Source organism: Lepeophtheirus salmonis, chromosome 7 (assembly GCF_016086655.4).
Source record: "Lepeophtheirus salmonis chromosome 7, UVic_Lsal_1.4, whole genome shotgun sequence".
NCBI classification, from domain to species: Eukaryota; Metazoa; Arthropoda; class Copepoda; order Siphonostomatoida; family Caligidae; genus Lepeophtheirus; species Lepeophtheirus salmonis.
In genome coordinates, this window is record NC_052137.2 from 16435677 (window position 1) to 16450892 (window position 15216).

General features: G+C 32.2%; 3 protein-coding genes across 3 annotated transcripts; 1 reads left to right on the top strand and 2 right to left on the bottom strand.

Annotated features, from left to right (window-relative positions):
- SmD1 (small ribonucleoprotein particle protein SmD1) lies at positions 1-1613 on the top strand. The gene is made up of 3 exons (XM_040716118.2): positions 1-812; positions 895-1077; positions 1152-1613. Exons 1-3 carry the CDS (start codon positions 799-801, stop codon positions 1357-1359), a joined length of 405 nt encoding a protein of 134 aa, XP_040572052.1. The 5' UTR covers positions 1-798; the 3' UTR covers positions 1360-1613.
- A 1-nt stretch (position 1614) lies between these two features.
- LOC121121228 (innexin inx2) lies at positions 1615-5950 on the bottom strand. The gene is made up of 2 exons (XM_040716111.2): positions 2757-5950; positions 1615-2671 (listed from the first exon to the last, which is right to left on the bottom strand). Exons 1-2 carry the CDS (start codon positions 3028-3030, stop codon positions 1776-1778), a joined length of 1170 nt encoding a protein of 389 aa, XP_040572045.1. The 5' UTR covers positions 3031-5950; the 3' UTR covers positions 1615-1775.
- A 261-nt stretch (positions 5951-6211) lies between these two features.
- Positions 6212-8413, bottom strand: LOC121121227 (innexin inx2). Its single transcript, XM_040716110.2, has 2 exons — positions 7563-8413; positions 6212-7497 (listed from the first exon to the last, which is right to left on the bottom strand). The coding sequence occupies exons 1-2, from the start codon at positions 7834-7836 to the stop codon at positions 6569-6571; spliced, it is 1203 nt and encodes a 400-aa protein (XP_040572044.1). The 5' UTR covers positions 7837-8413; the 3' UTR covers positions 6212-6568.
- Between the last annotated feature and the right edge of the window lie 6803 nt (positions 8414-15216).

Consider the following 15216-nt stretch of genomic DNA (forward strand, 5'->3'; position numbering starts at 1 on the left):
AGTTATAATAATACTATATGGAACACAAGCTACAATCACGCAACCTTTTCTGCAGAAAAACATCATTTTTGATGAGAAATTCAACTTGGTAAACTCATACAAGGATTTATAGAAGAGATAGTCATGGTCTCACATAAACATGATACAAAAAAGCTATAATACCGTATTTTAAACAATTCTTTCATTTTAGGGTAATATTCGAAGTCCCAAAAATTGTTCTTGAGGAAAAAATTGATGGATTGCCTGCATCTTCACAAATCAAAATAAAACAAAACCATAATATGTTAAATGGTATACTAACGTAATGCTCATAAAATTGTTGAATTTCAACTCAAAAATTTGTCCTTTAAAAAAATAGTATCAACTTATACAATATCATTAGGTAATAAGTTTCATTCAAATAACAGGAATTTATCATGGAAAATAGTAGACATTAACTAAGACTACTGTATTAATGGCATATTTTATTAAAAGCGTAGTTATACATTTTCATCACAACAGGTTGCGTGATTAAAGCTAGTGCTCCTCCAGAGAGTATTAGGAATCATGGTCTGTTTATTTAATATTTGTATAAAAATACAAACATAACTTGATCCAACAATGACGTCATTATTTATTTAGTTCTTTAGATCGTCACCAGGTAGTTGAATGCTGCAGCAGCTAGCTCCCAGCTAATAAGTAATAAGTTATTGCTAATAAGAGTTTTACCCATCGTTGATTGGTCCTTCACTTTGTTGATTCGTTCCTTTCTTTATAGCGGCGGCTTAGAGAGATCTCACATCGAAATCCGTGAAAATCATGAAGCTTGTTCGGTAATACTCAAATTAAAACATATAAACATAATCTTTGCATCAATGTTATCGCTTGTTCTAATCAATTTTATACAATCATTAGGTTTTTGATGAAGTTGAGCCACGAATCTGTGGTGATCGAGCTTAAGAATGGTACGCAAGTATCTGGAACCATCGTCGGTGTGGACGTCGCCATGAACACGCATTTGAAAAATGTCAAAATGACCATCAAAAATAGAGATCCTGTAAATTTGGACTCTCTGAGCATTCGTGGAAACAATATACGGTAAGAATATTGTCCTTATAATATGGGTTATTTCATTGAATATAATTGAAATTATGATTTAAATCCATTTCTAGGTACTACATTTTACCGGAAAATCTTCCACTTGAATCTCTTCTTATTGATGACGGGCCAAAGCGTAAAACAGACAAAGGTAGAGGACGAGGACGTTCAGGAGCAGGAAGACCAGGTGCTGGAGGTCGACCTGGAGCTAGAGGACGTGGTCGAGGGAGAGGAGGTCCTCGTGGACGCGGTAGAGGTGGGCCTGGCGGTCGCCCTCGCTAAAAAACACCATTTTAAGACTTTATTTTCTTTGTTTTTTTTAAATGTGAGTGTTTGTTTTCTGACTGATAATTAACATGAAATGGAAAATGGGCTCATCTATTTAAGCTATTCTCTCCTCATTGCGGTAGCAAACAAGTCTAATTTTCCACATAAAATATGTATGTAAGAACCATGAATATTGAACATGTATCTCGTAATCACTGTGTTTGTATTACCTTATAGTAATAATAATTTACATGAAGAATGTATCATCACTTTTTTTTGTATATTGCTATCACTTTATTCTGATAATAGTAAGTTAATACCATAGATATATATTTTATACATATAATCATTCTAATTATATATACAACTTATGAGACATTCAAAGTTTCATGCACTAATAATGTGGTGTCTTGGTTCCTGGAGGGTATGGGCTATAGTTCAGTGTTTGTGCTTTTTTTGTTCAAGTTTTTTTTATGAAATGGGTCTTTTGGTTTCTGTTTAAGTTCAATCATTAGCTCTTTTATCATTTCTCGAAAGAAGAAACGGTTCACATTCTTGCCCAATTGCTGAAGAACGAACCAATCTCCAATGTAGCACTTATTCAATACATAGTCCAATGCCATATTAGTCTCTGTATCATATCTTTGGTAAACTCTGCTTCTTATCAGGAACACTCTCAAGCCATCAAAACAAATGGTACATATTCTGAATAGAAAGTATATGATCGATAATAATGCTACAATGAACAACCAAAACCATAAGGCTAAATACACTTTTTCATTTATTATGTTTTGACTTAAAACACAGAGACCATTATAGTACTGTTCGCCTCCTCCAGCTCCAATGTTTGGTACCGTACAGCTCACCTCGGTTGGGAAGGTTTGACAAAAGGGATTGACGCTGTGTTCTCTCTCAGTTTTTGTCATCAAGTAGTAATAAAGTACATTTAATCCATAATTACGAAATTTCCCATGAAGGAATAGATCTGTAGCCCATAAATTGAAGATGAGAATGATATAATTCAAGAGTTCACAACAAAAGAACTGAAGGAAGTAGATGTTGTTATGATGAAAAATGGCTCGGAAGCACTTCACATATTTGTAAAGAGCTTTTTCCAATATCACCGGAGTGGTGTCTTCGTCCACTTTTTCCTCCTCACTTATCATCATCATTGACTTTCCATCGGTCCCAAAGGATGAAATTAAACCCCCTTCCAAGCAACACCAAATTTTGTATGGAAGAAGTGTAATTCCAGCTTGGAATAACATCATGAAAGTGACCCATTGATAGTATGAAGTGTCTGGAGCATCATCTTGGGAGTGAACACCTATATTTGAAAATTGGATATGGATTGATGAAATAATATTCTTATATAATTGGCATGCTATTCATCTGAGTATACAACTTCTTACCTTCTAAATCTATAATACACTTCATATGTACTTGATTCTCAGGCTTGATATAACTTGACCCATGGATCCAGCAGTAGTCACTCGCAAGATCCTTGTTAATACCTTTGAAATCGCAGCTAATGGGTTGACCAAAGTACTGCGTCAATACCCCAACCAAAGATCCAATGAAGAAAAAAAGTGCAGTTCCCTTATGAAATAGTTTAAAATTCCAATTATCGATATCAACATCATCAAATGTAAAGAATTTGACCAAATCCTGGAGTACGTGTGCCATCTTCAACCCTTTATTCTTTGACTAACTAAGTATTTTTATTTAAAAAAATATTGAATAATTGTTCATCAAACTACTCATGTTCCAATGATAAACGAGGGGGAAAAGTGAGCTGACTTTATATCTGGTAATTATTGCTTCCGTTTAGATGTAATACATTTTAACTTATATACATATACTATTTGAAGTTATTTTTAAATACGATTGAAACAAATTTGGAATATAATTATCATATAATGACTTAATAGATTTAAAATGTATTTATTATCTTAATAATTAAGTCAAAAAAGTTTTATGATTCTTCCCCTCATTCTATTTTATGTTCTAGATATGAGTATATATTAATAATTCATTCAACATTAGTTATTCAGAATCATCACCCCCTTCTGTAATTAGCTTAACAAAAATTATTAAACATTCATTTAGAATTAATTCAAGTTAATTAAAAATGTATGTTGGGAAAAAGTACGTGAAGAAAAGTAATAATGTTATTTTATATCGAATGGTTTTATAGTATGTCCATCTTATGAGCTGATGTTCCAATATTCAATTTGGTGAGCATCTAGGGGGGAAAATAATTTATTCTCAAGTCCAACTCTGTTTCACATTTTGTCATTTAGAGAATATATGATAAATATGCATTATTCCATTTCACGGAAGTAACTTTATGGTTGGAATTTTTGTAGCAATCATATCCATAGCATATCCCATATTGCCTGTTGATGTGACTCTTTGCTATAATAACGATGTGTTATGTTACATATACGTGCGAGTATAACGATGTATGTTTTCTGCAATAGGGATTGCAGGTAGGGAGTTTCAACCCCCTCGATCCTGGTTAAAAAAATTACTATATATGCATACAAAATATCTGCATTGAATGACTAATAGTATCAGATTTCATGTTAACGAAAAACAATAATATATAGTTGGGTGGGTCGGGTGTCTAGATTTTTAATCCTTCGTAATGTTATATATATAACACATTTATTAACTAGAATGGACACTCGGTAGAGCGCAAAGAATCCGCCTAAAATCAAATTGAGTTATGTATCTCAATTCAAGGACGTCCGCAGATGGTGGGCTGGAGAGGCTGTAGCTCCCTCCTCCCCTCAAAGAAAATAAGGAATTTTTACTAGAAAATGTACTCATTGAAATTTTGTTTTATTTTCTATAAAACTTAATTTTCTGCTAATAGCTATGGATTTTTGAAATTTTTCTCCAGAAAAAAATTATATTTGAAATTTTTTTCCAAAAAAAATAATTTTTTGTGAACAGCTGTGGAATTTTGAAATTTGTAGGCTTTTTAGAAAAAAAAAATCCAAATACCAAGCCTCCCTTAAAAAAAAAATATATATATAATCCTGCGGATTGCCCCTGCAATTTATTCCAAAGTTATGGCCGATTATGCCTTTTTTATGTTTTGTGATTTCTTGACTTCGACCGCTCATAATTAATTAATTCAATGGTATCTTACTGTGACAATATATAATCCTCGTACCAAATTTGATCAAAAACTTTTCCCTTAATCCTCGTGATAAACTTTCTTGGTGTAGGTAATATATTTGAGCTTTTTTTAAAGTGAGAAATTAAGATTGCATTTTTCCAAAGTCATGAATGATTCGGAGCAGAATACTCATATTTTACAATTAAGTTCTTAATTGATGACTTTTACTTGTTCAACTTCTTATACCTCATACATATTATACTAATTAAGTTTACACACCTATATATTATTTGAAATTAGGTCAAAATAATTGACAAAGTGAAGTCTATTATGCAGGTAACGGATTTTAATATATATATTTATCATATATGAGGTAGTTATTTCATATTCTCTAAAAGGATGTTAAAAATTAGAATGCCAATTGAGCTATACAATTTCCCAATAGGGATTGTTTGACATTTGAAATTAATATCTGTGATATACGCAATGCATTTGCTGCTTCTCTCACGTGTTTCATATTTGGATTTTAAATGGGGGTTACTTGTATCTACTCAAAAAAGAAAAACTACATCTTAATTAACTCTTTCAGTATTTCTTATATATTTATTATCTATCTAAATTTTCGCCTAATTTAGAAATTACAGTTTTTCTGTAAAAAACAAAAACAAAAAAGCATAGCAGATTGTAAAGAAAAGATAGATTTTCTTGAAAAAATATCAATAAAAAAGTTCTTTCGTTAACAGGGCCGAGCAACAAAGGTGGCTATTCCCAGTGGTAGAACGGCACAAGGGAAAACCAAGTGCAAATTTTTAGTGCCCCTACGCCACAAAGTAACAAAGGTCATGTTTTTAAAAAAATTGCTCTTCGTTTAGAGATTTTTGGATCTTGTGAAATTGCATTCACCTTCTTTCGATAAGATTCTATCAATTTAGAACATTTTTTGCCTGGATCCCGAGGCCCCCTCGCCACTCCACCAATGGCCAAGCCCTTACTTCTAAGAATTTTTAATGATCATATTGCAAGAAAAACAAATTACGTTATTATTGGCTCCTACTTTGAGAAACTGTGCGCGGACCCTGATTTTGAACATGAACTAATTTCGTAATTTTTGTGAATAGTTGTAAAATCCTAGTACATAGTATATGAAGGGCTCAACAGCCAGGCTAGCCCGTGGCTAGTAAAAACCAATCGGGCTGGTGTAGAGTGGCCTGTATCTAGCCCATTTTGATATATAATGCCACACCTTAAATACCACAGGCAATTTTGGGTTCAAAGCATAAATATTACCTTGTGGCAACGACTCATACGTCAAATAGACATTGAAAACAAATATTATGGGTGGTTTTTAAGTAAAAAAAATATTTTTAAAGACAAAATTAGCAATATTTCACTACCTGTGTAGTTTGAAAAGTTCCTGTGTAGTTTTGTACTCCCAAATATGATATATTTAGTAGGAAACAAAAGCACCTCTATACTAATCTAAAAATAATCAAAAATGTATAAGAGTAGTAATAACCAGGCTAGTTACTACATGGGACATGGAGGAGTGCATCATTGTCAAATTAAATTTGTAGAAATGACGTTGTTGGTTTTTTTGTCATAATTTAAAATTAACAATATTCATGGTTGTGATTTTTTTTTTAAATTTATTTTTTGTAAAAAAATGGATAAAATTCAGTAAGTCCTCCCAAAGAAAATAGTAACGGTCCTGGCTATGAAAATAATTAAGGCGTGTGATTAATACATAAAACAAACCTAACTTTTTATTGGAAGCATATAACTATAGTATTAATTATAATTCATAAATATGTATAAAACAAATACAAAAGACAAGGAGAGAGCACCGATAAAGAAACAAAAGGAAAATTTAATGAGCATTTGATATAATATGCTAAATCAATGGGTTCTTAGAACTCATTGGCTAAATACATAGAGCTAGCAGTAAATTAAATGGGTAAATAAATAAATTTTTTGTAGCAATTTTAGGAATAAATGACGTATAAAAGGAGGTAATCATTTTCTTTACATATTTTATGAATAGCAAATTTGTATGAGACTGAGGGAGAGAGGACTTGAGATTCAATGAGTAGTGCTTCAAGCATTGTTGAGTAATGAAGAGGACTCCACTTTTTTATCATCTTCTGTACTCTTACGTTTACGGAGTGTTTTGTCCAAACTAAGAGATCTCTTGGGCCTTGCCTTCAATTCCTTGCACAACTCTTTTATGAATTCTCTATAAAAAAATCGATTGACATTCTTTCCAAGCTGATGAAGGACAAACCAGTCTCCAATATATGATTTAGCCATCACATAATCCAGAGCAACAAGAATTTCGGGATCATATCGATGGTATACACGACTCCTTAGAAGAAGTACTCTAAGGCCATCGAAGCAAATAGTACAGATGCGGAAGAGAAAGTACATAATGGATAAAATCATAACAAAGACGAGCCAAAACCATAGAGCCAAATATACTTTTTCATTGATGATGTTTTGACTTAAAACACAAAGTCCATTATGAAACTGTTCTCCACCAGCTGCTCCAATATTCGGCACAGTACAACTTACTTCTGTAGGAAAAGTCTGGCAAAAGGGATTGATACTGTTTTCCCTTTCAGCCTTTGTCATCAAGTAATATTGGAGAACATTCCATCCGTAGTAACGAAATTTACCTTGGAGAAACAAGTCCGTAGCCCAAAAGTTAAATAGTAGAATTAAGTAATTGAGTAGTTCACAGCAAAAGAATTGGAAAAAATATAAGTTATTGTGATGAAATATAGCCCGGAAATAGTTTACAAATTTTTGAACAACTTTTTCCATAACAACAGACTCCTCTTCCATTTTTGAATGATCATAGAGCATTATGGACGCCTTTCCTTCAGAACCAAATGATGCAATGAGACCTCCTTCGATTAAGTTCCAAATTTTGTGAGGGAGAAGCGTAATCCCAGCTTGAAAAAGCATCATGAACGTGACCCATTGATAGTAGGAGGTATCTGGAGCATCATCTTCTGAATCAATACCTGCAAAATATAATATTTGAGTTTCATAATGGAACATAAGACGTCCAGATAATCATTTTGCATACCTTCTAAGTCAACAATGCATTTCATGTGAGTTTGGTACTCTGGTTTGATGAAACTCGAGCCGTGAATCCAACAATAATCACTTGCTAGTTCACCTTCGAGTCCCTTAAAATCACAATTAATGGGTTCTCCAAAATATTGTGACATGACTCCGACAAGAGATCCACCAAAGAAGAAGAGAGCATTCCCTTTGTGAAACAACTTAAAGTTCCAATTATCAATATTGATATCATCCCAGGTAAAGAACTTGGCTAAATCATTGATCATATGCGCCATATTGATGATAGTATAGGGAGACTTTTTAATTAATATTGAACTTTATGGAGATTTAGTAATAAAATATTCCCACAATACTCATGTCACTCACTGCCACCACTTTTTTTCAGGGCTCAAAACACAACAACTTTGAACTCAGTCTTTATTTTATTTTGTTTGCTTCAAATCTTTTTCATTCATCAACGACGGGCTGTTTATGTACTTAAGCATAAAACCCACTCATTCAAGGCAGACTCACACCTATGTAGACCAACTTAATGGGATTTTACCGAGTATAAAAAGTATAAATACAACTCCCTTGTGGCTTAAACAGTGTACACACTATACATGCACACTCCACCACTACATAAAAACTTGTGTGTAGAATCTAGTTTTAATTATTTATAACTAACAATAAGTAATATAATAAGACGTATTTTAGGGCGAGCGAGGAGTGTGTCGTAAGAAATTGAATCAAATCCACTCCATACAACTGTCCCTCAAGATAATATGTCGTTACTTCTAGGAATTAAATATTATATCTTAAGCAAATGTAGTGTGGACAAATGTTCACAATACTTTAAAAATACCCTCAGACGGTGAAATATGCAGAAAGGAAATTTGATGAGGTAGTATGAATAGAAGGAGTGGAAGTTCCGGAAATGTTCATATATTTTATGGATGCAAAATAAGAGTAATTTTGCCTCTAATCTTATTTTAAATCTAGCAATAACGTTATGTGCTGCTAGCTATTTAATATATATCTAATTGTAAATGAAAACATACAAAGTACATTTATCAATCAGGGGCGTCAGAAGTGGGCTTCAGGGCTGTACCCCTCTCAAATAATTTTTATAGCGTCAACACCAAATGAAATTATGGTCTTTTTTTTTTATAAAAAACCTTTTCGAAAAAATTTGAAGTCTCAATTTTTACTAAATGTTTTTCGTCTCTTTTAAACAAAATACAATCCTGCAGACAACCTTGTTAATGTTTGTGAGATTAACTTGCAATGATTATATATTGATAATTAATATCTGTATATTGGCTAAAATGCGGTGAGTGTTAATCTAAAAAAAAAGTATATGTATAAATGGCCAAGATGTGAAATTGTCTAAATCCTCGTGAGTGTAGATCAAAAAAAAAGTATAGATGGATAAGTTTGATAGACGACATATCTGCTGACAAGAGATCAACGATCACTATAAAAACTACATATAGTTCTCCTTGCTCACTGACAAGTTTGAATTTTCGAAATAGTGAGAAATGATTAATACAAGCACTACTATCTTGCAGGTTATCAACACACTTTTTTAAAATACATTTTCATCAGGATGTCGACAATTTTTACATCCCTAGATCTGATTAAATGTCGTTTATCAAAGCTATCAATTTTTTATAATATTCCTTCAGGCGAGATTTTAACACTCACCTCAATTTACCCAAAATTCACATCCCTAATTGAAAGCATTGATAGATAAGGCGTGCTCATTTAATAATCTGCAATTGTTGCAGCCGTTATTTCTATTATTGTAATAATTTTTTTAGTAGAGTTTGAATGATATCTGATTTATCATTAATTATGAAACATAATATGTACATACAAATCCATGATAAAATCAAATTAATATAAATACCAAGATATGTCTGAGTTAAATCATGGCATGAAACTAGTATGCATACATATGTATATTATGAGTTAATCATTTTACATTGCTGGATTGTATTTTATGATTTTATTATTTAATGAGATGGAAAATTAAGAATTGGCAAAAGACTATGTATAATCAAATAATTAAAGACTGCTCATCCACACCATTTCCTTTTGAAAAGAGGTCCAATTAATTATAGAAGATGTGAGTATTGAGTAAATCATATTTCAGGAAGATTGTGTACGTATTTATAAATAGTATGTAATATAATGTAGAAAGTAAGATATTTTTGTATTGAGAGTTTAACCCATCGGTCATCACCGTATTTAGAGGTACATGTGAATATTATTACAAAAAAGAAAGTAACTCATTAGTTCAGAACGTGTTTTAAAAAAATTCATTTCAACATTGACTAACAAAGGGGTCAGGAGGAGTAAAGCTATCCGTGATGATGATCTCATCGGAGAGAATTACGTAATTGACGTATATATATATAGTAATTTTTTTGTTTATCAATGATTCCTTTAGAAACAAAGATACGCATTAAAAGAAAACTCAAATAATTTGAATGACATCTTTATGGGAATTTGACTTTTGAGTGGCTAACAAATATAATGGATTTAAATCATCACTTGTTGTACAATGAAAATTTAAAAAAAATGAATATTTTATGATATACCCCTCTAATAAAAAACATTGAGCTAACAACAGGGTATTATTGCTCTTTCATTTAACAGAAGTTAACATTTATTTTCATAAAAATACTGATAAATACATTATATAAAATAAGATCAATAGATCGTTTTCACTGACGTCATTAATTGAAAGAGTCGCCATTTTGATGGGTAAAAGTTGATTTTTATTTCTACATAAAATTGACAAATTTCCAATAAATCTCCATGAAACTTCCTCAAATGGCGTTATGAATAAAAAAAGACTTAAACCCTATATTGAATACTACTTGATGCCAATGATAAACACTAAGATTTCAATTACATCAAAGTAATATCTACTAAAAATGGTTAGTGCTGTATAATTTTTTTTTCAATTAGGGACGAGAAAAGTAGTATAATCAGAGAAAAATATTCTCTCCATTACAATAGTTAATTTGTATTTAAAGTATAGACATAAGATTGTACCGGGTGGTCCATTGAAATCTGAATACTTACTAATTCAATAATTCATGAAGGTTGAGTGCTTGAAATTAAACAATAAACAATTAGTTACAAAACGAAAGAACTTGAGCTCTTTCGCTCATGTACAAGTCGAGAAAATGACACTTAAACGTGATGGATGAATTTCCATTCTCTCACTCCAAGCATTTGGGTGTCTCCAGGACCACCGTCTACGCCGTCAAGAAGTCCGAAACGTTGGAGAGGAAGAAGGGATTTTTCAAAAAGGCCATATCAGACCCGGAGGAGTTAAAAAACCTGCCCAGACTAATTTTCTCAAGTCCATGAGGGCCAATGCAAGACATGTCGGTGTTTCACAACAGAATGCCCAGCAATGAAAAAAACCATCTCCTTCGTTGCAAGACTGTTGTGAATTAGTCTTTTGATTTCTTTTGAACCCTTTTTTTACCCTTATGATCCCATTACAGCTCTAATGCTGAGCTCCTCGACTATATATTTTGGGTGCATGTCGAAGGAAGGCATGCAGTGTCTGTCATCCAAACACTGATGACCTCAAAGCCACTTTCGGCAATCACTGGTACGCTATGACGAAGGAATATACACACAGCCGGTGCCAAGCCTTCCACTGCCGCCTGAAACCCATGATTACTGCTAAGAGCGGCTACTTTAATGATTAAGAAAGCTCAGACACACATCTATTTATAGTATTAAATTTGTTGAAATTGTATTGTTAATTAATAAATTGTATCTTGTTGAACTTTAAAATTCTAAATGCTCAGATTTTATTAGACCACTCAGTATAACGATCTAATAATATAGTTTTGATCAAAGTTAATAGAAATACAATGTTAGACCATCATGTAATCGGGCTTTCTAGAATTTTCAATTTGATGTATCGTACCGACTGCTGGGCAAGATAGACAGATTGTGACAAAACACGCAACCAATCATCTAACAAACCAAAGTCTAACATCAGTCGTACATCCCATTTGGTTAACCTTGTTTTTCTATTAACCTTGATTTGGATACATTTTAGGGGCATATATATAATTTCTCAAAAATTTAATTATTTATGAATAGCTATGTATTTTTGATGTAAATTAAATGTAAAATCCTCCGGGCTCGTGATCATCCAGGATTGGATGAAGGTACACAGAGAGAAATAGTTGTTTCTCCCAGGGTGCTCGTGTCCTTTTGATAGAGGTTAAAACCTCTATGAGGAGTGATCTATTCTTTTCTTTGGTGCAAGACATTTTTCTCAATATTTTTGTATGTTCTAAAACTGCTATAATTATTCTTTCATTCTTAAGGAGAGAACATTAAAGTAGAAAGTTTAAACATGAGTGTGGATCTACTTATAGATCAAGCATCATCCAGTAAAATGTTCTCTGTATTGCAATAAATTTTGTAAGAGAGAAAAGGGATCATATTCAGCAAATATAAGTCTAATAATAGGTGAGGTAAAAAGTTCTGAGCGTTTTTTCGTTTTTTTTTTTTTACAATAAAATTAATATAGATATGATTATCCGATTTAGATGGTTCCAAACGATTTTCTGGCTAATCTTCAGTTCCTCGGCAATAGAACTGATAAGGTTGATAAGACACAAACTATTAATAACAAGGAATCCAGGAACGACCGAGAGAAACAAGGAGAAGGCGTGGAGGAATACTACAACGTTAGAATTAATAAGAACACATTAAATATATTATCTTAGTACATAATATAAACTAATACTCTAATAACGATATAAGGTGACTGGCTTTTTATACTCTTAAGATCAAACATAGTACTTCAAGCATGATAATGAAAATAATAAGACGAGGGGAGAAGAGGAGAGTATTTTTGACGTGCATTTTACTAGAACGGAATAGTTGGAACATCCACTTTGCTGTTGGATATGATACTGTATTGGGTCTATATTATGGACCCAATACAAAAAAAAAGAGTGCTATTTATAGACTCTATAAACAGCACAATTTATTTAGCAGCTAGTCCCAACTTTTTACCATAGTTGTAGTCAGACCAACGGATGTATAGAAGTTTCTCTTTTTTTTACTTCCATTTTGGACCGCTTTAACACACAACTGGCTTCACCAAACACAAGAATGTAAATGAACTTTTTAAGGGTACGCCTAACTTTTAATTATACCTTATGTTTCTTTTTTTATATGCTATGTATATTGATCGAGAGATGTGGCTCACTAAAGAAATCTAGCGACAAACGCTCAGAACTTTTTACTTAAGCTGTGCTATTTAATAAAATCGTTTCTATTAATATTGTTTTCCCAATTTTTTTCAGTCATTTATATTCGTTTATTTGTTACAAATCATTATCGACCTTATTATTGATCTCAATTCTTGAAAAACCTTCAAAAAATAATAGGATTTATTTAGTGCTATCTGTGTTATGAAGACTAATGTAGTTGTTTATTTTGGAGGTGCCATCCCTTGTTAGTGTACCCCGTGTTATTACGAGTATACATGAGATAAATTCAGTCTCGAAACCTATTTCAAAGACCTGGTCAATAAATAAACTTTCTGTGAAGTTTAAATATATAAAATAAGGAAGGAGCGGGAAATCACATAAACAATGGTAAATGTTATTTCTTCTTAATATTTGATCCCCTCGGTGCAAGCGAGCATTATAATATAGTGCCTGTATAATATATGTATTTTATGAATGTAAAAAATAGTGTTATAAACTTCAAATAACGTACCATGATATATGCATGAAAAAAATTGTCTAGATGAGAAATATATCTTGTTTTTTGTCAAATTCTATTCACTACTTATTTTTACAAAATTATTGCAAAACAGTTAGTTTCAATTTTCGTCGAAAATTTCAATTTATTGTCATTGTAAAGATAAATACAAACCTACGAATATTTTTTTTCGTATTTGAAAAAATAAAAATAATGTTGTCAATAAAATAACCCTAGATAACTGCTTCATTTATGCAAATATTGCAAAAATTATAAAATAAAATGTTACGGAAATTGAAAATAACTCATAAATGTAAAGTTTCAGTTTATAATTTCCGGTTCAAAATGCATCGTTTTCTATCATTTCTTCCTAAAAATTGAAAATTAACGTTTGATCAAAAAATAGAGAAAAAAAATTAATTATTTAAAAAATGACAGATATTTTAGTTAAACATGTCAAATCTATATGCAAACGAATCTTCAGACAAATTTCTACAAACTTTATTTTGTCTACAAATCCGATATTCTCTGGTAATCTGGCATTTTTTTGTACCTGAAAAAAAAAACGAAGTGCGATTTCTTATTTTGCCAATAACTTTTTTCGAATTTGAATAAATTTAGAAAATGTCCTTATTTGCATAGTTGTTTTTTGAGACCCCAGTCACTTTTTGATTTATAATTTAACCCCCTATCTAGTCTCCTTGAGCTAAAAAAAGAGCCCCCTGTGTATGTCCCCCCCCCACACACACAAAAGAAGTATCCATGTAAAGTTTCAGCCTCTTTGGCCCAACGGTATGGGTACCCATAGAGGGCACACATACACGTTATTACGAGGGTTGTTGAAAAGTCAGTGCAAAGTCTGAGAGATACCATTACTGGTGCATATCGAGTTTATGCTTTGTTAGTTGCATCTCTTGGAAAAACATTCCCCAACCTTCAGTCAAGTAGGTATATTTCTTTCTGTTTGGCATTCGTTTGAACCGAGGGAGGGGAATGGTTTTCAAAAAATAAATGAAAAATAATTTCGTTGTTGATTAAACATTACTTTATGAAAGGCAAAACGCTTCAGGAGAGTAAAAAGAAGCTTGATAAACATTATGAGGACTCTGTTCCTTCGATTAGAGAAGTTTATTAGTGGTTTCAAAATGACGTTGAACGTTTTGGATACCCTATTGAGATTACCACTCCATACATCATTAATAAAATCCATATGCTGATGGATGAAAAACAAGAAAACATGCTTGGGATTGCTAGTGCTCTGGGCATTTCGAGTTGAAATCCTATTTCTATTAATTTTGCGAGCACAGCTGCTGAGGTGTGAGTTAGTGCATTGCCTTTTCTTGTAGCTCGGTTTTCAAATGGTCCAATAATGATGAATAATATGCACATGTAATAGTTTTAACCTTTTACAAATGGTCAATGAGGATTATTTTGATAAATCCAAAATACAGTCGACATAATCTTTCTGGCCGATTCCTCTATTCAAACGAATGCCAAACAGAAAGGAAAAGACCGATCTGGCAGAAAGTTGGTGTGTGTTCTTCCAAGAGATGCTACTAACTAAACATAACCTAGATACGCGCACGTAGTGCCATAAGTACTTAAGTACTTTCCAAATGACCCTCGTATAACGTGTAATACATAAATGAAAATTGAAAAATTGACTGCTTAATGCAAGTAATTTCTTAAACTAGGCTTCATTTTTTGTAACAGTCGAGGATCAAATGGACGTCTAGGCAGTAATAAGGGGATAATATTCATTCTCTGATAGAGAGAGAGGAAAGAAAAAATGTAGAGGAAATATTCATTTATGTGCAATGAGCATTGTGCAGGCATACAAATTTCATTTATTGATTCGTCAAGAAAAATCTAAGTGATATAGACTTAGTTACTTATAGTCTATAACTTATAGA